Source organism: Xiphophorus maculatus, chromosome 23 (genome assembly GCF_002775205.1).
Source record: "Xiphophorus maculatus strain JP 163 A chromosome 23, X_maculatus-5.0-male, whole genome shotgun sequence".
In the NCBI taxonomy this organism is placed as follows: Eukaryota; Metazoa; Chordata; class Actinopteri; order Cyprinodontiformes; family Poeciliidae; genus Xiphophorus; species Xiphophorus maculatus.
The window spans coordinates 16149797-16176626 of NC_036465.1; the positions used below are offsets into that span (position 1 = coordinate 16149797).

General features: G+C 37.5%; 1 protein-coding gene across 1 annotated transcript in view; it reads left to right on the top strand.

The window, feature by feature from the left end:
- Nucleotides 1–26830, top strand: part of dock2 (dedicator of cytokinesis 2) — a 104241-nt gene that overhangs the window by 11078 nt on the left and 66333 nt on the right. Inside the window, exons 15-24 of the mRNA XM_005810882.2 lie at nt 115–187; nt 469–572; nt 3839–4037; nt 6144–6241; nt 6345–6434; nt 6680–6780; nt 9214–9348; nt 12296–12404; nt 12723–12793; nt 14573–14679. Of these exons, the coding sequence (XP_005810939.1) occupies nt 115–187; nt 469–572; nt 3839–4037; nt 6144–6241; nt 6345–6434; nt 6680–6780; nt 9214–9348; nt 12296–12404; nt 12723–12793; nt 14573–14679 (1087 nt within the window). The remainder of the gene's footprint in view (nt 1–114; nt 188–468; nt 573–3838; nt 4038–6143; nt 6242–6344; nt 6435–6679; nt 6781–9213; nt 9349–12295; nt 12405–12722; nt 12794–14572; nt 14680–26830) is intronic.

The window sequence follows — 26830 nt, forward strand, 5'->3', positions numbered from 1 at the left end:
TCCCTTTGAAGTGACTTGCTCTACATCATTTGCATTTCTCACTTCACTTTATTTTATAGGACCTTAGAACATGGCATAGCATTACGTTCTCCAATAACATGAGATATCCTACAGGTGACAGTCCCTCTGGAAGAAATGCACAGAATTCATCTGCGTTTCATGTTCAGACACCGTTCTTCACAGGAGTGTAAGTAGCATCCAGCACCTGTCTGCTTTCTCAATGAGATCAGCGTCCCTAACACTTCTCCTCCTCCCTGTTCCCTGGAGCATAATGCGATACTGAAAGCACCTAATGATTCTAACCAATTTGCAAAATGACCCATGGCATCATTACTCACACCTGATTATTCAAATGAGCAGTTTTCCTGTCTATGACGTCTGAAGTCTTCACCCTTTTTGCCCGGCCCCCCCCTTTTCCCTGATGTATTTTTTTCTTTTTTTTTACACATCTTACTTCTTCCTCTACAGCCAAGGACAAAAGTGAGAAAAACTTTGCGATGGCATTTGTACGTCTGATGAAAGAAGACGGGACAGTTCTGCAGGATGGACTGCATGACCTTATTGTCTTTAAGGTGGGACTTTATTAAAGATTAAACAGACATAGGTCTTGACATATGCATGCTGCACAACAATTCACTGATAAACATGTTCACTTGACACTGCTTGTTTTGCAATACATCAAATGCCTATGATTACCTGATAGTGCTTTAGTAAACAGAATCTGTTTATTTAGTGCCATGGCTCCCAGACTGTGCACATTTAGTTATTTTACAATCAAACAAACAAAATATTAATGACAAAACATTTTGAAAAAATTATTTTATAACCAGTGAAGCAAGTTGGTTGAGCTGGTTACTGTACTCAAGCAGCAACAGTGAAGCCTTGAACTGCTATCAAAATACTAAGCAATGTTTGAAGCATGTTGCCTCAAATTATGATTCAACGTAGGCTAAGGAAAGGGTGTGTAATATAGCTTTGTTTTCTATAAATGGACAAAACCATATTATTATGGTTATTATGAATTCTTTAGTCAAAAATAAACACATGGTGGACAGTTTTTTTTTGTTGCATGTTTTTAATGTTAAAAAAAAAGAAAAACAAGCTGAATAAACTTAAGTTCTGCATTCAGACCTGAACAGTCACAACAAATCTCCTATAAAGCAACATCCTTAATGGGTAGACCTTTAAAGGAGTACCATTTGAAACTAAGACAGACAATGTGGCAAAAGGTATGATGGCAAGACTTAGTTCCAATCATTTTGAAACATTGCTTATGAATTATTTAGTGTCAAATTGTGTAATCACAAATCCTTTGTGGCATGACATCACTATGTATGTGCACCTTAAAATCAGGCATCCACTCTGCATTGCCATCATTTCAGTAAAGGAGCAGGATCTAGTATGTTTCTTATACCTTGTTGAATCTTTGACATAAAGAATTAGGGATGTTCTGTTGGCCAAAGGGGAACTAACCAGCAAAATAAAATTGTAATTTAATTTAAAAAATCGTAGGTGTGTGTCCTCTCTTGGATAAAAATGATGGATGTTGGTCTGTTATGGTTTTGTTTGAATTCATGAACTGTGACTCTCCTTATTGGTACACAATGCTTTGTGCTAGAATATAAAATAACTTTTTTGTAACTATTATTACTTAGCCTGGCCATTGCCGTCATGCACATTACACTCATTACATATGTCACGGACAAAACTAACAAATGGGTAAAATTTTAAACTTTAACAACATAGTCCACTTCTCAAGGAAGCAACTGTTTCTCCATAGCCAAAATCCCAGATCTCTGTGCAAACTGCAGTACAGTACAAGGGCCTGGTTTTTATCACTCTATTTATTACTTCAAGCTTTTCCAGATTATTCATCTGAGCTACAGTAACTTACACATATTTATTGAATAATATGCAACTGGTGAAATAAAAATTTAAACCGAAAAAAGGTTTTTACTTAGGGACTTCATAAACAGCCGAGGTAAGCAAAACCTTCTGCACACATCATGCTTGGAAAACAGATGCATCTTCAAAAGTTATTAAGCTAGTAAAAACATTTTTGTAATGTCACTGCAGTAATAAGAGTCATCAAAGCAGAACTAAAGATATAGTGAATTTGGACAGGAGATTATGGCCTCACTGACAGGTTGAGTGAAGCCAAATAGACTTCCTGTTAAATGAGCCCAAGCTAAGATTGAATCGCCATATTGATTACGTGTCAGATGCAGTGAAGATTAATTACTCATGATTCACTCAAATACCAAATGGATGGCCCTCCTGTGCCCTCTTTGGCGATTATCTCTCGTTATCCCTGCATTCCTCTTGATCTTTCTGCCACTTTTGACTTCTAGCTCTTCCTCTGTGCTGCAGTGGCCTGGTTGAAGCACACTGCCGGGGGTGAAACAAGAACAGAGTTGTGAAGATGTGTTGTTCTGGTCAAAGTTTTCTCTTTAAAAAGTGTTTTTGTGTGTGTGTGCGTGTAATTTTTTTGGCAAAAACTTTCTTGCCTTTATTCACATACAGTATTTTAATACCTAAATCAGTGGTTCCCAAAGTGTGGGGAGCGCCCCCTAAAGGGGGTACAGTGCCATTGCAGGGGGGGCGCGGGAAGCTGTCTGGATGAATGAAAAAAAAAAAAAAACAGTTACACAAAAGTGTTTCACTGTATAGATGGTTTGTAGTGTGTTTTGTTGCAACCTGAAGTGTGAAATAAACTTCAGTGGAAACAAAATATGTGTATAGGTTTATGTGTGGTTGAACGATGTGTGTACCCAGTTGATTTTTTTTTTTCTTTTTTGAGGGGGATTTTATTGTAATCCACAGGGGGGCCCAGAAAATCTTTGGGGACCACTGACTTAAATCATCATCTAATACATGTATTTTTTTTAATCTAGGAGGGTTTTTTTTCAGTTGACAGAATGTGTTGATGTTGAAAAATGATTTCTCATTAAAAGTGAAGAATTAGTGAAGAATGTGCAAGAATTAGTGTTCAAAACAGAGTGCCAGCACATGTCCTTCTTCTTTCAACAGTGTCCTGCCTGGAAGTACAGCAAGCATAATTGCTGTCCGAGTGCCAAAAAGAAGGCCAACAGTTTTACTTCCAGAAGTGATTTGTTATGACTTTTACTGTGATTTTCCACTTGATATATATATAAAAAAATACAATTTTCTTTGAGGTTATTTTAATCAAGAGTCAAAAAGGAGAAAAAATAAAGAGAGATGTGAGGAGAAAGTTAGCAGAGAGACAAAATACAAGAGACACATTTAGTAAATCTGCTTGTACATTAGCACAAGCACATCTTAAGATGGTTAGAGGAGGAAGTGGTAGGAGTTGTAAGAAAACTCCAAAATATCTATTACATTTTCATTTAAAAGACTTATTATTGTGGGTGTCTCTTAGAATACAATAACTTTATGAACATTATGATTGTTAGCTGAAATGAAAACAACAATTTGTTAAAATTCAGACTGGAACAAGAGAGAGTGCAGTCCCTAAAGGAAAATGAGAGCAAAACTACTTTCCATGAGAAAGATCTATTCCTGATTTCAGATTGTTTTTATTTTACGCGGAGAAAAAAAGAAAAAAAAGAGTTGAGACATTATTACTGCAGGTGACCTCGGTCGTGTTTTGTGACTTTTAATTCAAAACTTCAAGTATTACTTCACAACTGAAAACTCCCAGACTCTTGTCTTTTTTTAAATTTAACTAAACACAGGATAAATCATTCTAGGTCCAGACCCAGAACACCATCCATCATACTATCATGTGGCCTCATTACATAATTTACAATAAATCACTATTCTGTGTAATGGATTCAAATCTACATTGTCTTTCCAGGGAGACAGCAAGCGCATGGAGGACGTGAACTCTTACTTGTCCTTGCCCTCGACCCGCTACCATCACAGTGACACCCACAAGGGGGCAGGGCTGAACCGCAGCGCCAGCAGCGTGTCTGGGGGTGGAGGCCTATCTGTGAGCTCCAGAGACAGCTTTACCATCTCCACCCTGGTCTGCTCCACTAAACTCACCCAAAATGGTACGTGCAAGCGTCTGTCTAGACATGTGTGAGCTTGTGGCAGCAGAGTAAATTAAACAGGGCAGATATTAGCAGCAGAAAGGGTGCTTGAAATTAAAGCTGACATGTCAAAAAACTTTAATTAACACCTTCTTTAGACGAGAAAATATGGCCAAGCCAAGACAATGAATAATCATCTAGCTGTGAAGATGGCAGAGGTCAGAATCACTGCTTCCAACAAGATTCTCTTCAGGTCTGAGGGTATAAATGATTAAAACTTCACTTCTGCTTGTAAGTAGAGTGGCAATGTGATGCAAATGTAGGGCTTAAATGAAAAAGACATCCAGCCAGTTAAAACTGGGAGAAATTAAACGTGATATTCACAGAAAAATGGGGACAGAATTATGATATATTAGTGTTTATATGTACCGAAGATTGTAACATTGAGGAGTGTTGGGCTCTTGTCTACAATGCCCACTGATGCAGCTCCACAGCCAAAATGCATTCAAAAAAAAGAAGCTCATCAACGAGTGCTTAATTGCACAGCCACTCCAGACAGAGAGGTGCATCAGACACAGGTGCAGAGCAGCAGCTGTTGTCAAGGAAGTCAGTCCATCATCGTAATGAACATTATCCTGCAATATTAATCACCTTTACCTCATTCACAAACACACACAGACGCTCAGGCCTTTATACTCACAGGGCTGTTCAGGGCCAACCTCCAGATGTGCAAGCTTGGCGTGGCGTGTCAGAAACCGTTGGACCAGGCGAAGAGTTTGCTCTGAAGTAGCAGACAGAGAAATCTGTCCCATGTCAAACACTGTAACATATTTAATGACTGAAAAATGGGATTTGGATGCTCAGGTGTAAACACAGACAGAGACATGAAGCAGAATGTTTGCTGATTAAATGCAAAATGATTGGCATACAGGAATTGAAAAAACTTGTGCAATTAACAAAAAGTTGTTCACCTCATTGCAGATTAAAATTCTAGAGGAATTTGTTGAACTAATATGACCTTAACTTTTCCATATTTGCCAAGACGGAAGTAATTTCCAATAGACAAAGTTTTAAAAAACTACCAGAATGATTTTAGATATTATATCTGCTGACCAACACAAGCAAACACTATGTTGGAGTCTCTCACTAAAGGTAAAAGTACAAAGGATGTTAACATTGTTTATGAGAATAATAAACTGTATCGCAGTGTGTATCATTTATTTTTGTTACCATTTATTACCAGACGTATTGGCAGTAAAGGGTAAATTCTGCGGTTAGTCAGACTTTCTTGAGGACCAGGGTTGGGAACCACTGGTGTAAATATTACTGGCCTCGAAGCATTGGAGACCTGTTCTTTGAAGCAACAAATGCCTCTCAGGCTTGCAGTCCGATGGACAAACCTGCGTTTCCTGCAGTTATCAGGGGAACATTATCTGTCTAACTGCATTGTATCAATGTGAATTTTGGAGTTGCGTCAAGCCCTTTGCTCTAGGGATGCTTTGGCATATCAAGGCATTTTGGACTCCTGTTTCTACAACTTTGTGGAAAGAGATGGGAGATTCTTTCTTCCTGTTCCAACATGACTCCACACTAGTAAATCATTCACTGACCTTGTATGAGCTTCCGGAAGAAAGATTGAAATTGACATAAACACACCCCTTAATCTTGTGGAAAGCCTCCCTAGGTTGTTATAGCTTAAAGGGGTGGGCTGATGTAAAATTAAACCGTATGAATTAAGAATGGGATGTCATTGATATTAATTTAATGTGAAAATTTAGGTTTATGTAAACTTTTACAAGGCATTGCATCTGTCTTCATGTACATCCTGTGTACCACTTTAAAGAAAAAAAGATCATATCTACATGTGACATGGTAGAAAGAAGCAAACTGCTGATTTCATTAATTGTCGAGTCGACTTTTGTTTTCAAGGAAAATCCATTAGACATTGTTAGCTGATTTAGCCGAGCAACAAAGTCACCTTACACATCTGGAAAAGTTTCCCAGTGAGTTGGGAAATGCCTTTTTATTATTTTTAGTTTTGTGCAGCATTATCAGCTAGACAGTATACGCAGCTACCTTCATACGAGAAATACATCTGACCTGAAAATATTCTGTTTGTGATTTCAGTGGGTCTATTGGGGCTGCTCAAATGGAGAACCAGGCCTGACAACCTGAAAGAAAACCTGGAGAAACTCAAAATCATTGATGGCGAGGAGGTGGTCAAGGTCAGTGCTATGAAAAATTAAGAAAACCCAACATGTCTCTGCATGAGTGTGTACACTAGCATGGGGTGTGTTTTCACACTGGCTCTGTTTTGTTTGCATTTAGTTTCTGCAGGACACTCTCGATGCCTTGTTCAACATCATGATGGAGCACTCTCAAAACGACGATTATGACATCCTTGTGTTTGATGCCTTGGTGAGTTTGTGGGGTGTCTCCTTGAAGGGTACACATTTTGCCAGGTATGACTCTGAATGTGTGACATGTCGACTCAGACAGCAGGATTCCTTGACAGGTTGTTTGGAGTCTAACATATCTATGTGCCCATCTTTTTCAAACAGTCGTGTTTGTCAGATAGTTATCTGGCTTGTAAATGTGTGCTGCTACTGTATGTAAACATGTCACTGACTCTTCCTCTGTATTGCATATTTTTGCCTTGGCAGATTTATATCATCGGTCTGATCGCTGACAGAAAGTTCCAGCATTTTAACACCGTTCTGGAAGCCTACATAAAGCAGCATTTCAGCGCCACACTGGCCTACAAGTAAGTTATTTTTGAGCCTCTTATGTGTTAGTTGAAATAGTTAGTGTGCTTTTTATTTGCAGCCATGCCTCTATCAGTCTGTTATAAACCCTATAAGAGCAGCAGATCTTTAGGAATCTTTACTGTTTTTATAATACTGATTGTGCAGACAGGTCAGAGCACAGGGCTAATAAGTTTAGTGAAAGTTTAGTGTGCTGACTAAAATATATATTAACATTTTGGTCACAACTTCAGTGTTCTCCCTGTTCTGAAACAGCTTACCTTAAGAGTTAGAAGTCACTTAAATAAAAAAAATGTATTGTTAAACATGCTTCTATTTACTCTGGAATATCCATTAATATAAGTAAAAGAACAAAGACAAACAAATCTGAAGCCAAACAAACAAGTGAATAAAAGATCCGGAACAATCTTTGAGCAAATTTACATTTCCTCCTTCTTAAGCACCCCAGTTTTCATTTCTCTGCACTGATTTAGCTGCTCCCTGCTGGCCTGGAAGTAATCGGTTAAAAATGATTAATTTCTTTATGCTCATAATTCCATGAATGCATCTCTCATTGTGTTTGCTCCTTTTGATAAACATTTCAAAAAATTGTTGGAGTAGAATCTAGCATAATGAACAGAGTACTTTATTTTTTTGTTAATAATTTTGAACTATCAACAAAACATGCATTTCTATTATATGTATGTAAAAATAACAACAGAAATGAGTATAAATACTTTAATTAGATAACTCTCCAGTTGTGCTGATTTGTGTCCATTGCTTTTTAACCTTTCACAGTTATAAGATGAACCAAATAGAATAAAGTGGATTGATCAAATCTAACCATTCTACAACATTCACATTCATTTTTAGGTGTTGAATGTTTAAAATGTAGCGGCAAATGTTGGATTGATATATTTTTGTCTGTTAAAGATTCCAGGGAAAATGCTTGCAGTGGTGGGTGTTTTAGAAGCTGCATTAGCTCTTTGAGTGTATCTGTATAAATGAATCCCCTGAATTTAGTTTTTTTGCCAAACTAAAATAATTTATTAAAGGATGATGCTGATTAATAGATTTGTAAACCTAGCTTTTGTCATTCACCTTAGTGCTGCTGCTGATTTTATCACAGTTATTATCACATAATTTTTTGTCTATTTGAAGTCCATAAAAATCTTATTTGATTCAACTAATAATGCTCAGTATGAATGTCAAAAAGGTGTTTTGGTTGTTTGGTTTTGGTTAGTCGTCTTCTGTGCTCGACGATAGAGAATCTGATGGTAGAAGAAAGGTTAGATGTAGATGCTGCATCGGTGTCATCAGACTCACTTTGCTGCTGTCAATGTTTTCTGTGTCAAACAAAAAGTACTCATCATTCTAAAGATAAAGGAATGCAAGAAAGTTGAAAGGAAAAAATTTAACAATTAGTCACAGTGCTCTGTATACACTGTATGCATATATTTATATATATATGAATGTGTCTAATTCCTGCCTTCCTACTTGTTGTTTCTGTTTTTACACATGGCCTCACCACTTTTTTCCCCTCATCTTCCTCATGGCACGTATTTCTTGTCTCCAGCCCATTTAAATATCCATCTGTTGGCATCAAAATGCAATGATTCCCCTACTTGTGTACTGTGTTCACCATGTTTAAAAAAGGTCATTGCAGTTTATTGCCTGTCAGCTAGGAGGCTGTTATGTAAAAGTCTTTAACTCCCTCACATCACATTTTAAACTGCTCTAAAAAAGAAGAAATCCTCTTGCGATGCTTCTTAAGCCAGACGTATGTAAACAACACTAAATGGTATTAATTTGAGCACATTTTATAGAGCCATCATGATGGCAGCAAGCTTAAGTCACAGTTTATTATTCGAATTGATTCTTGTTGTTTAAAAGGATGAAGGAGTTGTGAACTGGTTTGGAGGTGATTCCCTTTTTTCAATTTCTTGAAAATAGAGCTTGACAGACAAAAATCTTGACCTTTTCTACTCCCACTGCAGATATATGTTTGCATTTTATGCCATTGAAACATCTCAGGAGGGGTGTTTGCTAGGGAGCTTTAGGAGGTCATACACTCTGTGCCTCCCACACCTCTCTCCTGCTGCTCTGAAACACTGAAGTATTTCTATCTGTGACTAAAGACGCCTGTAGGGCGTACATTTGTTGGAGAGATTTCTTTTTTCCACAATGCCTCTGAGCTCAAATAAAAATGTCTAAGTCTGACAGGTACATCTGTGGATATATGGAGAACTTTTTGGGTTTTATGTCAAAACCACCATCCTCCCAGTTTGTCTGTTTCTCTTTTTTATTTTGTCTTTCTGCTTTGTGGATAAGAAAAACATTAGCTGGTGGTTAGCTTTTCAAACCTCAGAACATAAGGAAATTAATTTAAAAAGAAAAGCGAGAGTTGTTTTGATTTATGTCTGTGCTTCTCTGCCTCCTTTATTCTCACACAGAAAGCTGATGTCAGTGTTGAAGCGGTACCTGGATGTGTCTAGCCGTGGAGAACAATGCGAGCCCATACTGCGAACCCTCAAAGCCCTCGAGTACATCTTTAAGTTCATTGTTCGATCACGGATGCTCTACTCCCAGTAGGTTCTTCATTTTTCTGTCAGCTATTCTTGACTATAATCACTTCATATTTTGTTCTTCTATTATCAAGAATAAAAAAATACAAATTATTGAATATACACAGCACCTTGTGACCTTTCATTGTTCAGGTAACTGTGTTTGACAGCTCTGAGACAAGATGCTGCTGATAACAGCACTAATGGTGCTAATAAGCATTGATGATGAAGTGCAGCAACCAAATGAAAGCTAATCTCAGTGCAGGACTGCAGCCAGAAAACAAATGTTCTGCCAGGGGAAATGCTCTCTGTGCTGGGAGAGCTTCCAGAACCGCATCATGTAATAAGTGCAAACGCTTTAGTTTAAATCGATAGGTCTGCCTTGCCTAGTTATGACGAAGGGTGTTATGATTGCGAACTGCAGAGGGGATATTAGGCAATGATCTTTGCAATTCTGTTTCTGCATATATGTGAGGCAGGATGTTTTGGAGTTGTGTTAGGGAGGCTTTATTTTTCAGCAAATTTAAATCTATTAAATATAATATTCAGTCCAAATGAAACAACGATCATTTCTGTTTTAGTATGTTTAGTTATTTTACTAAATCCTGTCCTTTTACCGAAAGACAGTAGAAATAGAGAAGGTAATGAGTAACAGAAAACTCTGACTGCATCTTGATATTTTTATTATTGGTAAAATGTGAAAATATCATTCACCAGAAAAGACAAAGTGCAAAGATTTACTTATTTTTTCAGAGTGCTTTAAAAACAGGATATCCCTGTATGATTTACATGCAGTTTCAGGAATGTACACATTATTATAGAGGTCAGGCTGTTTTATTTCTTTGCGTTTATCAACCATTATTTTGGATTGATTAGCTCTATTTACTTTCTGTGGTTTTATTTTCTTTATTCTCTGTTTTGTTTATTTTCTAGTAACTATATAGACTATATGTAAATCTCCATCAGCAACAAACTAGTCATTAGTTACTAATAATAACTACTACTTAGTTATTAATTGCTAAGTATTTGGCCTTGAAATTGTCAGTATTCTGAGGAAATTAAACTCATGTTAGACAAACCAGGAGTGTGGGATGTTTACTTCAACATAAAAGAAATAAATTAAAGTTCATGTTCATTTCCTTCAGCTGTTCTATACAGAGTTCCTATGTAGTATGGGGATGCATGGAAACATATGGGATTTAAGTATTTTTAAAGATTGGATAGGTTTGGAATATATATATATATTTCCATTTTATTCTCTTTTCCACTGTCGAAATGTTGGATGCAGTGACAGTTTTTTCATGAGTGGTGCTCCGGGCTAGTCCCTTCTTTTGCTATCCAGCAACCAATCAAAATACAGGAAATTGACTAAATTCTGACACATGATAAAAGTCCCACACAAATCACTAAAACTATTTCCCGATGTCAGCAGCAAGCAGAGGGCAATAACTGCTCACACATAAAAGCAAAGAAAACTTGTTCATGGTGCAACTAGTAGATCAGTCACATGTTTTAGTCCCCTTTCTAATGCCGCCCTGGGCAACTGCCCTCATGGCTCATAAAAAATTGCCTCAAGCTTTATCCATATATCAGTCCACCTGTGTTTTTCCATCATCCTTCCATTATCTGTCTACTCATTTGTTTTTCCATTTGTCTGTCTATCTGTCCATCTTTCCTTCCTTCATTCAGCCCTTCTTTCCTTGTAGGAATACTGTTTTTACTCATGTAGGTCATCACTTTTTTGTGTTTATATCAGAGATGTGTATTTCGAGACCAAATGCACTGGGTATTAATTCACCAAATCTAACCTGACAGTCATGTTGTTCCTTTTTGGATTTTTGTATTCCACAAGCATATTTTTAATTAGACAAAGGTTATTTTCTCCAAGATGCAGCCGTTTTAGCTGACAGTGAAAGCGTAGTGTTAGTCCACAGCCGAGTGCGATAACACAAACACTGACCCTGATACAACCGGATATCTCTCTAAGCACCCCGTTAAACACAGATAGAGTTCATGGATTAAACAGGACAATGCTTCTGTAATCATAACTATATTCTGCAAAGAGCCCAGTGATAATACCTCTGTGCATTACTGCTTAATCTCACTCCCCCCATGCTAAATTCACTGTGAGCCACTAATCCATCCCTCCAGCTCTCACAATTATAATTAACAAATGTGCAGCACAACTGAGTCACACAAAGATAGTGAGGAGCAGGAGGGATGGAGAGATAGATTAGAGTAAGACTTGCTAAGAGTTAGTGGAGGAGAAATTTAATAGATCATGACCAGAATGGCTCTTTAAACAGATTGTAAATAGCAGCAACAAAGATAACCCAGTTTTTTACGTTAATGGTTGTTGTCAACGCAGCAGTATGAATATAAATATTTACCTTTTACCTTGGCAGCATAATGTCCTGTTAGCATAATAGTGTTTGTGCCTCCCCGTTGTGAAATGTAATGTGCCGAATTACATGTGTTGCTTTGTTGTATAATTACTCAGGCGGTCTGACTCTGATATTCTCTTTCCATACAAACTCAAGACTTTAGGTATGATTTCCGTGCCTGATTGCTGTCGTTATCGAGGTAGCTCTGGCTCTGCTGATTATTATCACCATCTGGATTCAATTTAGGTTACAGAATAAAGCCAAGATGGTGAGATAATATACACTTTATAGAAGAAACAAAGAATTTGAAAAGTCTTCTATGAGCGTACAAGTGACTGTACATTTGTGGTGTTAGAATACAGATAAGGCTACTTCTAGTTTCTCAGTATGTTTGTCTTTCCTACCAGATTCAGTTTCAATAAATATTTAGGACACCTGTTGTTTGCCTTATCCTTGCCTTTTAAAAAGGTTGATACTCTAACTCTTCTGGCTTGCTGCCCTCTCCCATTGTGACAGATAATGTTTTATTAAGGTTTTTGTGGAAGATTGTTTGTTGCATTTCCATACGGTCTCTCCTGCCTTCTCAGGCTCTACGAGGGGAAGGAGCAGGCTGAGTTTGAGGACTCGCTGAGGAGGCTTTTTGAGTCCATCAATAACTTGATGAAAACTGACTACACCACCACGCTCCTGCTCAGGGTAATTACACGTCGTCAAACCGTTTTGTCTCTTTCACTTTTACTGCATTTCCTGTCTGTGATTGTGTCATCTTTTCTTCATTTCCCCCCTTCTGGTCTTTTCTGATTTTGACAACATTGGTATTCAAATGCTTAAAGTCTTTCCCCTTCTGACTACTTACATCAAGATATTGAAACAGATCCAGGCACAAAGCAGCGTGGCGGGGAAATGAGATGGATCCATTTTTAAATGCGAAACGAGCCTGTTTGATAACAAAGTCACCTTCCACAGGGGGCAAACCAGTGATTCTAATGTGTTTTGGTACATGTGTGTCATCAGGTTGCTGCTCTGAAGTACCTGCCAACAGTACTGCATGATGTCGAGAAAGTTTTTGATGCAAAACTCCTCAGGTGAGCTCACTGTTAAAACTAAAAAGTATACAAGTGTCGTTGAGATGTGTAGATGAATGGGGTGTGTGAGAGCTGTTGGATTTCTTAGTTTTGTTTACTGACCTCTGCTCACCTCATTCACCCACACACCTCTCAGTGCTTAAGCTTTGCCCCGTTTAACCAGGAGATAAAAATCTCATCAAACTGATGCAGAAACAAGGACAAACACTCTCAGCTGCTGTGCTGCCCTTTCTGAGTGGCCTTTGCAACTTTACACTTCTAATTTTTTTGGTCTCGTAAAAAGCTAGATGACTTGGAATGACCTACTTGACCTCTCCTTGAACCATAATCAAACATTTATTGTACTTTTTATCCACAAAATGGCATGTTTGCCCATTCCCCTTCACTTCTTATGCTGTTTCAGCTTCATATTTTTTAAGCATTTCTTCATTCATCCTGTGGCAGTGCAGCAACTAATAGATCCATTTTCTCGGGATGACCTTTCTACGTTACAGAAATAAGATATTAACTGATGTTTTCAGAACTATCTGCGTAGCATTTTGAGGCTTTTTGACCTTATAATTTCTTATTTCACCTCTCTCTGATCTTTGTTTGTCCTTTTATTGGTTGTACATTATCTGTAGCCACCTGTTTATCTCTTATAGCTTCAATATTTTTTTTTACCACCTGACTCACAGCCACACACAATATTTCAAAGATACCGAGGTGTAAAGTTGAAAGTCGGGACATCTATCCTCATATTCTGTCATTCATTTTTCCCTTACCTACTTCTGCACATAAATCCTCTTTTTTTTTTCTTTCTTACTTCCTTACGCTCTCGTTCACAAACCTATCAGAGCCATCTGAACTTGAAAGTAAGGTCCCCGCTGCATTTTTGATAAGATTTGCCCCAAGCATTTTCCACAAGCAAACTGTTTGAATTACAATCACAGTGCAGGAGGTGGACATCAAAGCTTTCTCATATCCTCTACAGATCCTACACATTGTAAACTTAGCTGCAGTCTGATCCGTGTAGTGCTGCTTGCAAATATTTTGTCATCTGTGCCTGTGTTTTATTGTCCTTTGCTTGGCATTTCAGATTTTAATTAGATTCAGCTCAGATTATTAATGGGCCTGATAAGTCTCAGATGGCCGTCTGTGCCTCAGCATGTGCCCATGTCAGCTTACACACATCATAACAGCACACAAACCTTTCTATTATGAAGGGTGTGTGTTTTATTATTTCACACTATTAATAAAAATTATACCATGTCGGCTGGCAAAAGATGAGAGGAGCAGGGAAAAATGGAGAGAAAGAGAAGGGACAGACGTTTTGCTGTGGTCTGAGTATTCAGTCTTATCTAAGTAGCATCACGGCAACCAAACAGGCTGTTTAACCTGTTTAATTATTGAGAAATTGAATAAGAGGCGTTGGCTTCATTAATGAGTGTGCATGCTTCGGCTCATTTGTTTTTATGCGGTAAACGCCGCTCTCCTCGTTGTTCTGGTTCATGTTTTCTATGTTCTACAAGTGTTTCTTTAAGTGGATTCATGTTTTTTTAACCTTTGAGGTCAGATGACTGAAGCTGGAAATATTAACAAGGTGGTTGAAGTGCTGATCTTAGCTTTGAACATGTGCAAAGCATTGTCAGACTACTTAGACAAAATGAAACATACGCCTGAATGCAAAGTCTAAACAAATATGAATTGTTTGAACCAGATATTTCCAGGAAAACAAACATGTGTTGCTGTTTTCTCATGTAATTAATACTCCTGTCATCCATTGCTTTCTTCCCTCAGCAAACTGCTGCATGACTTTTACTCCTGCATCCCACCTGAAAAACTCCAGAAACAGAAGGTTTCCTCCATGACTGAAATTGTCAGCAGCCAGCTGTTCCAGAAACAAGGTGCGTCTTCTTGTTTTGGGTTGTTTTTGCCTGAGCAGTTCGTTATTAAATGACAGTGGACCTAATCCTGCATGGAGAACCAGACATAAACTTGCTTCATGTCAGAAAAATGTCAGCTGATTCTGATTTAAATGCCAGGAAATCTGTTTATTCCTCGTCACATAATTTATGAATTTACAAGAAAAGGTCTGTGAAACATTATCATTATTTCCAACAGAGCAGTTGAAAAGTGTCCCTGCTCCGCTTTATGAAAAGTAAAAATGTTTATAGTTCTAAAACAATGTCTTCATCATGGTTATTCTGAAGGCTTAATGTTCCATTTTATTTGTCGACTACTCAGTCAAGCATCATACATAAAGGAGGATGAGCACTTTGAGCTAATTCATAGCTCAAAATCGAGCCATATTTTTTGTACAATATTGCTTTATTGCTTGCATGACCCAAATTAATCTGTGCTTTAGACAGAGAAATGGACTCATGTTTCACTCTAGGATACTTAAATGAACAGATTTCATCTCAATTATAATCAGGTTAAATATTTAATTTCTCTGTAATAAGCAATTGCTCATTTAAATTTCCCTCACATCCAGCTTTTCATATTGACTTATATGTGTTTCATATATTTGGTTATTGGGAAAGACATTGTGGGGTTCGCTGTTGTTTTGTGCTCTTGACATTAGATGTAAATAGTCTGGAAGCTGATAACAGTTTTCCTTGGATTGACTCTAATCAGTTTTTGACGGTTAAATCAGGTTTTTAATTTTTCATTATAGCAAAATGCATCAAAGCAATTCTTACCTTGAACAAATGAACCAACTGACTGTGTCAAATGAACCAACTGACTGTACTTTAATTATCTTTTTCTTTCAAATTTAATAAGAAACCTAGGAAAATTTGAACCAAATTCCTTCCTCTAAAAGAAAACCCCAACATTATCTAAAGCATTAGTTTTAGATGTTTTAGTCTTGACAGGCCTCGAACATAGACCACGAAGCCCTAAAATCGAAAGAGGGCATAATAAACATATATTTTATTACTATAGCTACATGCATGTTTATTTCGCTGGAAAGAAATATGAACTTTATTCTTTATTTTATACCTGATGGTACATTCTTTTCACTCTTTTCAATCTTTTTTTTTATTCTCCCAATTTTCACTGCATCAACATGAACCATCTACATAAATCCATAGATTTTTATTGTAGTTCACTTTATTAAAGCCATATTTTCTAAATCTAGTTACAATTAAACTAACCTAATCTTGTTCTTCCTCACTATCTGTTTTTATATTCAGACTACAGATGTTTGATGTTTATATTTTAACATACAATTTTAGGTCTATAAGGTTTACCCTCAGCCGTATCACAATCAGAGCAATGGGCTCAGTTAGATACCATCTTATTACAATCAGTCCAAGTGGCACTATTAATGTTGACCTTCGACTGATGATAAATGTCTCTATCTGTGATTAACATGTCTGGAGGTTAAAAATAACAGACCTGAGCAGAGATTTAAAAGGTATCAGTAGTTTCTAATGTAACGATTTCTTATTTTAGTATCGATTCTAAACTCCTGTGTGGACGTTTGAAATGTGGACTATTCTAACACATATGTGTTAATAGAATATTAATCTCATTTATCTCACTGGTGGTCTCTGTTAAGGGAGGTATATATCATCTATTGATTGTAAGAAAAATAGGGTAGGACGTGTTTCCAGAGCCCTTCATTTCGACTTTTCTAAACCTGTCTGATTTTAGACTACAACTACCTTATTTTAACACATTTACAAGAGATTTTTCTCATTGATTCCAAATCTTTAAAGCCTGTCATGCATCAGTGATTCCTTTCTCTCCCTCACAGTCTGCTTTTAGACCTGTTAAAGCCATTTAATTTTCTTGTACTGAGCTGATAAATTGTTGTTTTCCCCACTGAGGTCCAAATAATGATGGATGAAATCGATCAAATGTTGTGATGTTGTGTACACAATAATTGGAACAATAATTTGACTTCTTTTGTAGACTCCAAAGGGTTGTGGTCGACAGATCTGGCTTAAAACAGAACCTAGTCTGTGCAAGATGGATTCATAGAAAATCTGATTAACTATTCTTGCTTTGTCCATGACTGCATCTCATTGTTTTCGTTGTTTTGGTTAAGGTACAACTGCACTGAGGATTTTTGCTAGACTGTCGCTGCAACCCAAATTTGTAGCTAACATGGGCCAGGATATGGTTCTTTGGTATTGATCGTGGCTCAGATGATTGATTCCCCAGGGGTACAGCCCTCTGGCTTGCTGTCAAAATGCTCTGACTTATAATCTGTCACTGAAAACAGAGGGAGAAAGAAAAAGGCAGAGAAAGGATATACAGAACAAGGAAAACAGAAATCTACATCAAACTGTCCATGAAGCTATCAAAGTGCACATCAATCTCGGCTAACATATCTTAAACTATCTCTATCACAGTATCTGTTCAGATACTACAGTGCTTGTTAATATTCAAGCAAAACCTGGTGAACGACAGATTAGATGTGATAAAACAAGGAAGGGAAGTGTGAGGAAAATGGATTTGCAGAACAACAAAACAAAATGAAGAATGTAGAGCCAGTGGGCCAGCCAGATGAACAAAATGTGAGAGGTAGATTACAGATTAATCAAAAAGAAATAAAGGAAACAAGAAACATAATGCTTTGAGAATAAAGGAAAGGCATTTTAGTTGTAAGTTGTTCATACTTTCAGCTAGAAATACCATTTAAACTTTGAGGTTTTTTTCTAAACCTGGTAAATATTCTCATTTTTATAATTCAGGCTGAGCTCGAATGAGAAATAATTAGTCTGATTTATTGACGGTGAGAAAAAAAAAGTCTTTTAGACATAAAGTGCCTGGTTTTAACAGTAAATGTGATGTACACGAGTGACAGAAATGTCTGAAATTAAAAACAGTCCTAGCTAATGTCTCAACAATGTTTGTGACACAGATATACTGTATACCAAGTCATACACTTAAAAGTGATTATTTAAAAACATATCTGAAAATGTTTTCATATGTTATTCTGGGATTTAGTAAAAGCAAATTATTAAATAGTGGTAAAATTATTGTGTTTTCTATTTACTTTATGACAATGTGTGGCTCCAACTGTGTATTTTTACCACAATACTTTACATTTTGGGTTTCATGAGTTGAAATCAATTAATTTGTGATATAGAATGAACTGTTTCTCTGCAATTTTATTATATGTTATTCAAAACATGCTAAATAAAAACTATTGGCAAGACTGGAATTTGCTGGTTATCATGTCGCCTTTCCTGCATTTTTTTGTGCATTACTCTATTTCTTTTTTTTGTATCTGTCTGCTTTTTCCATTTCAGTCCCAGCTTTCCCAAATGAGGGTTGACACTCAGTCTAATTGAGATGCATTTTCATGTTGGGATGCTAATCAGTGGGCTTGTATAGTCACAGGCCCTTCGTTCAGCAGACAGAATATATGCAGCAGACTTAAATTACATATTTATAATAGCTAATGGCCTGGTGTCCTATCACTGCACAGTAATACATATTTAATATCCCCACCTGTCTGTCCAAATAGACCTGCCAAGCTCACTCTTCAGGGAAAAATATCGAATCCACTGACTCCTCTCGCTGCAGAAGGGGATGCTGTGTTAAGTAGGGAACAGTTGCTTCATCAGATTTGACTCACAAGTTTGTTTTTCCTGTGCTTGTATGCTGTTACTGCACAAGTTCAAGAGGTGTTTTCTCTCTATGCGTGTCATCTCCTGCCAACTACTTGCACGCATCTTTTTGCAAAATCTCAAACAAACGCTAGGTTTTGTGAGAAGTGAAGTGTGGAAATAAAACACATCCTGAATAAGAGTGGATTTGGTTAAACATCTGTGAAAGTCAGAGTAGTGCAGCTCCCTAAATAACATATAGAGCATTATTTTAAAATTATACATGAAATTCTTAATTTTTATCACCAGTTAAGTTCAAGAGTATCTTTTATGTCTATGTGGATTCATGAATGAGTCAATTTTCCCCTTAATTCCAGTTTTAAATATTGATACCTCTGTGTCCATCTTATTAATGGTATTTGCTCCTGTACTTGACTTTATTATGACCGGTTTTATCCGGGGGCAGTATTTGAAGAGATTTAGACTCTTTACCCCACACTCACTCAGAAATGCTCATTGGACTTATTCGGCACACGCTCCAGGGATTAAAAGTCTTGGCAAGCACATAGTGTATCTCCACACAGACATGCTCAATATGTACATGCTCATGCCAGTCCACATGCGCTAACAGACATGTGCATCCTGTCATGTGGGTTAATCTGGCTTTGAGACCAAATTAAATTCACAAGGCGCATTATGGCTCAATTCGGGCAAATTATCATTTCATCAGGCAATCACTGAGACAGATTGAGAGCATCAACTCTGATGAAGTGAAAAAAAGAACGAGAGATCAAGGAGGACATGAAGTAAATGCAAAGGATGAGTCAGTTGGTTTTTTTAGCCTTTCCGCTGAACAAAATGAGTCAAATTCAGTCCATGCAGTCTTTTTTTCTACAATCTGACTTGTTGTAAAAACATGAAGAGTTGAAAACAAACTGAACATAATGTAAGACATAGAGGCTTAAAGATATTCAAGCAATTTGACCTGTCACATACTCTGCCTCATTATATCTTCAGCGTATAATAAAATATTTATTGACAGAGAAAAACAACGCAGTGTCTGACTTTAAAGTGGTTACATTGTTTAAATTTTTTTTCAAATAATCTGAAAATTGACGGTTCGAGTTAGGTGAGCTTGAGTGACAAATGTGTAGTTAAGCAGCCAGTACTTTGATCGAGCTGCAAGTCCTCAAGCCCAGTGGAAAGATCTGGAAGATCTTTTCCAATAAGAAAAGTACTAGTCATGTGCTTCACAAATCTGGCTTTAATAGATAAATGGCAAGATGAGAGAAAAATCATATAACGTTTGCTTTGTTTGGTAACAAATTGATACTCGTTTCTCCCTGAACACACTACTCCATCGCTTTCCATGATAGTGGCAGCATCATGCTGTTGGGATGGACAGGTGCATGGATGACCAGAACAAACATGAGGGATAATTTGAGGTTAAACCCTGTTAGAGAACACTAAAGACATGAGACTGGGGTCAAGGGTCTTCTGCCAGTAGAGCAACTCCAAACATAGTCAAGGCATAATCTTCTTTTCCTTTCTGCCTTTTCCCTTTAGGGGTCGCCACAGCGAGTCATCCGTTTCCATGTAACCCTGTCTTCCGCATCTTCTTCTCTCACACCAACTACCTTCGTGTCCTCTTTCACTCCATCCATAAATCTCCTCTTTGGTCTTCCTCTAGGTCTCTTTCCTGGCAGGTCCATCTTCAGCCTCTTTCTACCGATCTATTCAGTGTCTCTCCTCTGTACATGTCCAAACCATCTCAGTCTGGCTTCTCTGGCTTTATCTCCTACACATCTGACATGTGTAGGAGATGTTGTAATATCTTTAAAATGCCCCGGGTTACGTACAATTTAAAATTTACAGCACTACTTGAAATCTCCTATTTGGTTTAAATGACATTGACATATAAAAAAAGGTAAATATATCAGTCCGTATGTGCAAAACCGATAGACATGCCATAACTAAAGATTAGGTTATGTGTGTGTTGGAAAGAACAAAATGTTTGATTCCAACTTCCTCCAGAATAAGTGGAATATTTGAAGAGATATGAACACGTTTGGGAATCATGATAATGTTTATGTCAAACTAACGCAAAAAATAACTCATATTGCTGAAAAATTAGATCTTGGCTGCATTAAAATGTTTTTATCTTTTATCAATTAACATAAAAGGCAGCAGAGTCATTACTTGAATTGCTTTTGTTCTACTGCCACACATCACAGAACACTGTTGACACCAGCATGTGTATTTCCCCTGATTTAATTACTTAGTAGAGGTGTACAAGTGCTTGATGAATATGGGTGAATGATGCACTGTAGAGTTATTATTTTTCAGGATTTAATCATTGCTGAGTGTTCACAGTTGTGACTAGTTTCTCAATCAACAATATCGATATGTCGCTGTAGGCTACTTCTTTGCTCTAAAACAGCTAAAAGTGCAAAATAACCTTGCAACTTTGTGCGCTCTGCCTACAAAAACATAAATCTTCAGTACTCATTTTTATCAAAGGACATTATGGTTGTGATGTGCTGCATATAAAGGTTAAGCTTATATCTTAGTGAGTGTATGCAAGCACCTCAAGAGTCTTGCAATTACTGTGATGTATTTCTAGCACTTGCCATATCAACGCAGCAGCTTGAGCTGCAATTTCAAATCTGTCTTCTGAACTGCAGCAGTGAGTGTGTGGGCATGAGCGTATGTAACAGGTTGCTTGTTCGTCAGAGAGCTCTTCTGTGCATCATGGTGCATTTGTAAGTTGAAATCAGAGCTAGAATCATAACACAGAAGTCAAATTATAGTCCCTGCAGGCTGTCACAAATTACTTCTCTTTACTCTGTCACATTTTTCTGCGTATGAGCTGACTTGTATTTAGTTGACATTCCATTCTTTCCCCTTCCCTATTTTTGTAGTAATTGCAGAATGACAACATATTAGCATTTTCTGTATCACTGCAGGGTTGAGGTTATGCACAGACGCGAATCAAGAGTGATGGCAAAATCTACAGAGAGTCATAAACGTAAATGAAGTTCAAGTAGTGACGTATTTGTAAACGTCTATGCTGTAGTTTGACAGCAGATGAGCCATCTGCTGCATGTGATTTTAAAATGTTGCTCAAGCTGACCCAAAATAGCTGCACTTATTGTGAAGCTTTGGCTTGATGGGCTTAGAAGGTTAATGAGAGTGGAAGAGGTAGTGGCTGTCATTCAATCTCTGTAGAGACCTCAGTTTGGGAGGATGTGATCGGACAAAACGAGGGATGGATGAGACTAATGGAGTAAAGTGAAGGGAGTTTAATCATTTTGGGAAATGCCTCTGCCTCACACCTTCCTTCCGTCTCATTTATATTCCCGTTGCCTGAGCCTGTGGGGCGATTTCAGTGGAAACTGAATGCAGACAAGGACAGCAGAGGGACATGATGTGGGAACACACTTACCCATAATTCATGTGGTACAGATGTGCAAATGTGTCAATGTTACACACAAATGGAAGGCAAAGTTACACAGAGCTCCTTTTTGGTCTGAAGCTGTCTTAGATCAATTTCCCGGCTTAGAGAAACACATCGTTTCTGAGAGTGCTAAAAGCCAAACGTCCCATTGGATGCTCACTTATTGTCCAACAGCAGCAATAACAAACAAACTGGATCTACTTCACTAATATATCATGAGCAGAGATTTAGGGCTTGAGCATAAGTACTTTGCCCTGTTATTCAATCAAAACACACACAAAGCTGGATTTGATAAGAAAGATCAGATACAGGCTTAGCTAGAGCCAGCAGCTTTGTGACATAATGCTTTCTGGTTGTGGAATAAATCAACTCATCTGCCAAGGCATTGAATTGCTAGATACATTGAATTCATCTACTACTAACCCACTTAGATTAAAATAACTAATTATACTAACAGAGTAAAAAGTATCAAACTATTGGTATTTAATAGATTGAATAGGGAGACTAAACAATTAAAAGATGGAGGTTTTGTTAGATGACCTGCACTAAAACAGATAAAAATATATATTAAAACTAAAAAATCTCCATAGGTAAACTGTTTTACATTGTACATCTATATAGTTTAATGTATTTTATTGGGATTTCATGTGACAAAAAACAGAATACATATAGTATTAATACAAAGAAAGCCGTTCTATGAAGGCCTGTGAACGTTTTAGTGAGCAAACAAGATCTAAAAGACCACAAAACACACCAGATAGGCCAGAGGTCATTTGTGGAAAAGTTAAACATTGTTGTATTATACTGAGCAATATCCCAAGCATAGAAAATACTATGAAGCTCTGTCCTATCAATTAGCTGAAACAAGAGTGTAACACAACTACAGACCTACACTGACAGGCCAGGCTGGGAAAAATAAATAAATAAACGAAGGTCAGTGGCTCATGATAAAAATGGAGGAGCTGCAGAGATCCACAGAATATGTTGACAGAACAAGTTGTTCCCTCAAAAAAATCAGATCTTTTACAAAAGAACTTTAAAACAAAGTCAAAAATGTTTGCAGTTTGCTACAAGCTGCGTAAGATGTACAGAAAATGTGTAAAATAGTAATCATATGAGACCATAATTGAACCTTTCAGCTAAATGCAAAACACTATGTGGAGTCAAAATGATCACTTCATACCAGCCCAACACACTATCATTAGAGTCAAAAATGATGGGTGGATAATGCTGAGGGGATGCTGCTCTTCAGTGGAAACTAGGATGTTGAAGGGAAGATAGATGAAGCTGAAAATGGAACAATCATGGATGGAAACCTGTCAGAGGGAGCAAAAGACCTGAGCTGAGTGGAGAGGTTCACCTTCTGGCAAGACTGTAACAAAAAATATGTCTATCTCTACAAGTAGTTGCTTTAAAGCATATTATTGTGTTAAAATGACCTAAATGAACAACTTATCTAATATATCTAATATGTTTTTTGTAGTGTGTTATTGATGTAAGCTGACTAGTTTGGAGATATTTTGCAAAAGTAAATACGCAAAAAAAAGCGAATAATTGTCCTGAAATTGAAAGATGGTGCAGTTATAACGTCCCTAAAATATTTGTAGCCTTTGTTTCAGCTTACAGTGGTTGTAAAAAGTACTGAGTCAAGGTGACTGAAGATCCATGAATTCATACTTTCCACACTTTTCTTACAGTTAGCAGGTTTGGACTTGCAGATTGTAATTTTTTTTTGTTTGCCATCTCATTGCATTACAATAATTTATGAAAGTTTGTTGTCCTCAAGTGACAAACTGTGAAGAGATTTCATGGCAGTGATAATTTTTTTGCAAGGTACTGTATGAATGACTAAACGAATAGTAAAACAAACAAATGAAAAAAATAAGCAATGAGCCTTCTTGTTTACTGTACCACACTCCTTTCTGTCACTGACTTTACAACATTATAATGTGAAAAACATGACAGTAAATCAAACCATCCAAACGAACAGCTGTTTAATTCAAGAAAGCATCCTTTGAAGTCACTATTGAATATGATTCTGCTGTCAGTGTTTGGTCTGCCTAGTCTTATCAACATCATAGCAGGAAATACAGTAAAAAATGTTCTTTAAAGCATCATTGCCAGTTTGTATTAACATCATTGACTTGTTTACAGTTTTAGGCAGTTCCTTCACAAAACAATATAATGTCCTCCGTTAACATTCTAAGTCATCTTTTCTTTCTTTGACAAATAGTGCATGTCAGTGTCAGCAAAGTCTACAAACAGATGAAATGTGTGACTTCAAATGCAAAGCGGCACCTTAAGACGGTGCAAGGGGAAAAAAAGTAGGATAGGAGGGAGGAATACAAATGAAAAATGGAGGGAGAATAGATGATAGGAAACACCCACAGTGACATGAAAGAGACATTTAGTCATTGCAGAGCGAGACGACATTTGGCATGGTCCCATCCCCCTTTCAACTCAGAAGATTTACTTGTCGTCGTGCCTCTGAACCTCCTCATTATCATCTTTCCTATCACTCTATCTTTCCGACAGCAGAGAACGACAGCCAAAGGAGGGATGAGACAGGGATGGAGAGACAGAGGAGGGAAAGTCTGATTTACATACCTCTTAGAAACTGAGATTGCATCTCATTATTGCGTGCTATAGATTATTGTGTTTGGCAGCAAAAAAGGTGAAAGAAAATGGAAGCGAGAAGGAATGAGCTGGCTCCTGAGCCATCAAAGCTCCTCTCTGTGTGTGGCGACAAGCCAACACCGGCGACTGTCTGCCATTTCAAACTTGGTAACCCAAACACATAACCACACATTCACACATCAAGAAACACATCCAAGCGCTTACACGTCAAATCGCAACAAAGCACCAAATCAGACGCAGACAGAATGATTCAGACCGGGCACAATACGCTGGAATTAATAATCACCATCTGGGCTTAAGGTTGAAAAAATAGACATTTTGATTTGAATGTAAATGAGTCCACAAGGTTCTGTTGATGTAGGCTTTGTCCTGCATATCCGCACCTGTGTGTATGCCCTTAATTGTGCAGTGGTCTGTGCAGATACACACCGGTGTGTTGCCGCAAACACACCCATACAATTTATTGAAAGCCAGAAACGAGTAAAATTCATTCCAGTGTTTGAGGCAAGATCCTGATTTCCATTTATCTGTCAGAGCAGGTTGGCAAAGCTTTCTTCCACAGCATGGCTGAATTGATTTATTACGCTGTTGCACCACAGGCAATGACCTGCAACATGTAAGTAAATCACGCAGGCAAGAGGAACATAGAAATGCTGGAATGTTTTAAAGTGCATACATTTGCGAATTAGCTAACGTTCACTTCAGTTAGAGACAGAGCACAACACTTTCTTTAAAAGTTTATAAATATAGACAAATATGTGATAGACTAGCAACCTGTCCAGAATGTATCCCACCTTTTGAGAAACCTTATGAAACCATTCAGGATTTGATCTGGTATAGAAAATAGGTAGATATTAGAATGTGCACCGCTTAACTGGGTTTCAGTGCATTCTAGTTGTTAGCACTGGTGCCTTGCAATAAGAAGGTCCATATGTTTAGATTTGTTCCAAGGTCTTTATTGGTGGAGTTTGGATGTTTCCTCTGTAAGTGCATATATTTTGTGTGGTATTCCAGTTCAAAAACTACAACTCAAAAAACTCATTGATGGGTTGAACTGACTGCACAAAACAGCTCTGCTTTGTGTGTGTTCATATTTTTCATCTTGTGTGTCTGTATCACACTGTGATGGACTAGCATCCTGTCCAGAGTGATCTCTGAGTCTTCATCATTGCCTGCTGCAGATTTGCACTGACTAGCCTGTGACCCTTTAAGATTGAGCAGGAATAGAAAATGGAAGGATTGATGTCAGAATTTGAGGCTCTGAAGTGGTAAATGGTGTGCATGTTCATTTGTTGCACCTTGAGGGTGGGACCATTTCCTCACCCAGTCACAGCAGAGAAAAATATCATGTATAGAAATGAAGCATTTTCTGTGTCTCGGTTCTGCATGAGACATAGACAAAACCAGCAGTTTTGCAATTGTAGAAATGAATAAGTTAGCTGGGTAAAATAAATAAATGGACAGTATAGATTCTTTCTATCAGTGTCTATGGAATGTTTAACCTTTTCCCCTTTTTTTTAATTAATCTTTTATTTGGAAAGGCAAGTTACAATTACTTTGTACAATCCAGCTTCCACCACAATTGGAGTATGAGAAGGAATAACATAAGCCAATCCAGGGTTTTTGTATAGTAACCAAACATCCATAACAGAAGAGTGAGTGGGGGATAAGGGTGGGTCTGGTCTGATTTTTCTTATGTTAGGGGAAAAACACAATCAAGAGCATAACTTTGCCATAATCCTGGGTACAATACACAGCACAAACAGTATTTGCATATGATAGGCATATTTAGTCCACAGGGATGACTGATTTTACACAGTTTGTCCATTTAGACCAGATCCTGAAGAATGATTCCCTTCGACCTTGAACAGAAAAAGATAACTTCTCCAGAATGTAAATGTCCTGTACAATGTTGACCCAAAATGAGTTGTTACAAATAATTTTTCCCAAGTTGAAACGCTGAAGAACAAAATGTATAAATTTAGAGGTCCCGGTTTGCAGTCTTCACACATACACTCTTCTAATCACAACACCCCAAAAGTAACAACTGGGTTTGATTGTTACGTCAGTGTAACTGAAACAGGTGAAGCCAGGTGTACGCTTGCCGTGGAACAAAGCGTGCACGTCTGTAGATTCAGAGTCAGAGTCCTTTGGAGGCCGATGGATTAATACTTAAGCTCAAAACAACAGTGGCATGGAGCACAACCCACTGTGTTGTATCTGGAAGGGCAAAAGATGAATTTCTGCTGTGGTGGATTAACCAGATTTAGCAGGGTTTCTAGGTAAATACTCAGCTGGTAGCATCTAAGGCATTAGCTGCTGTCAACAATTACCGATCCAGGAGAAACACCTTTACATATAGAAATCAGTAATGGTTCAAGTTGTCAATCTTGC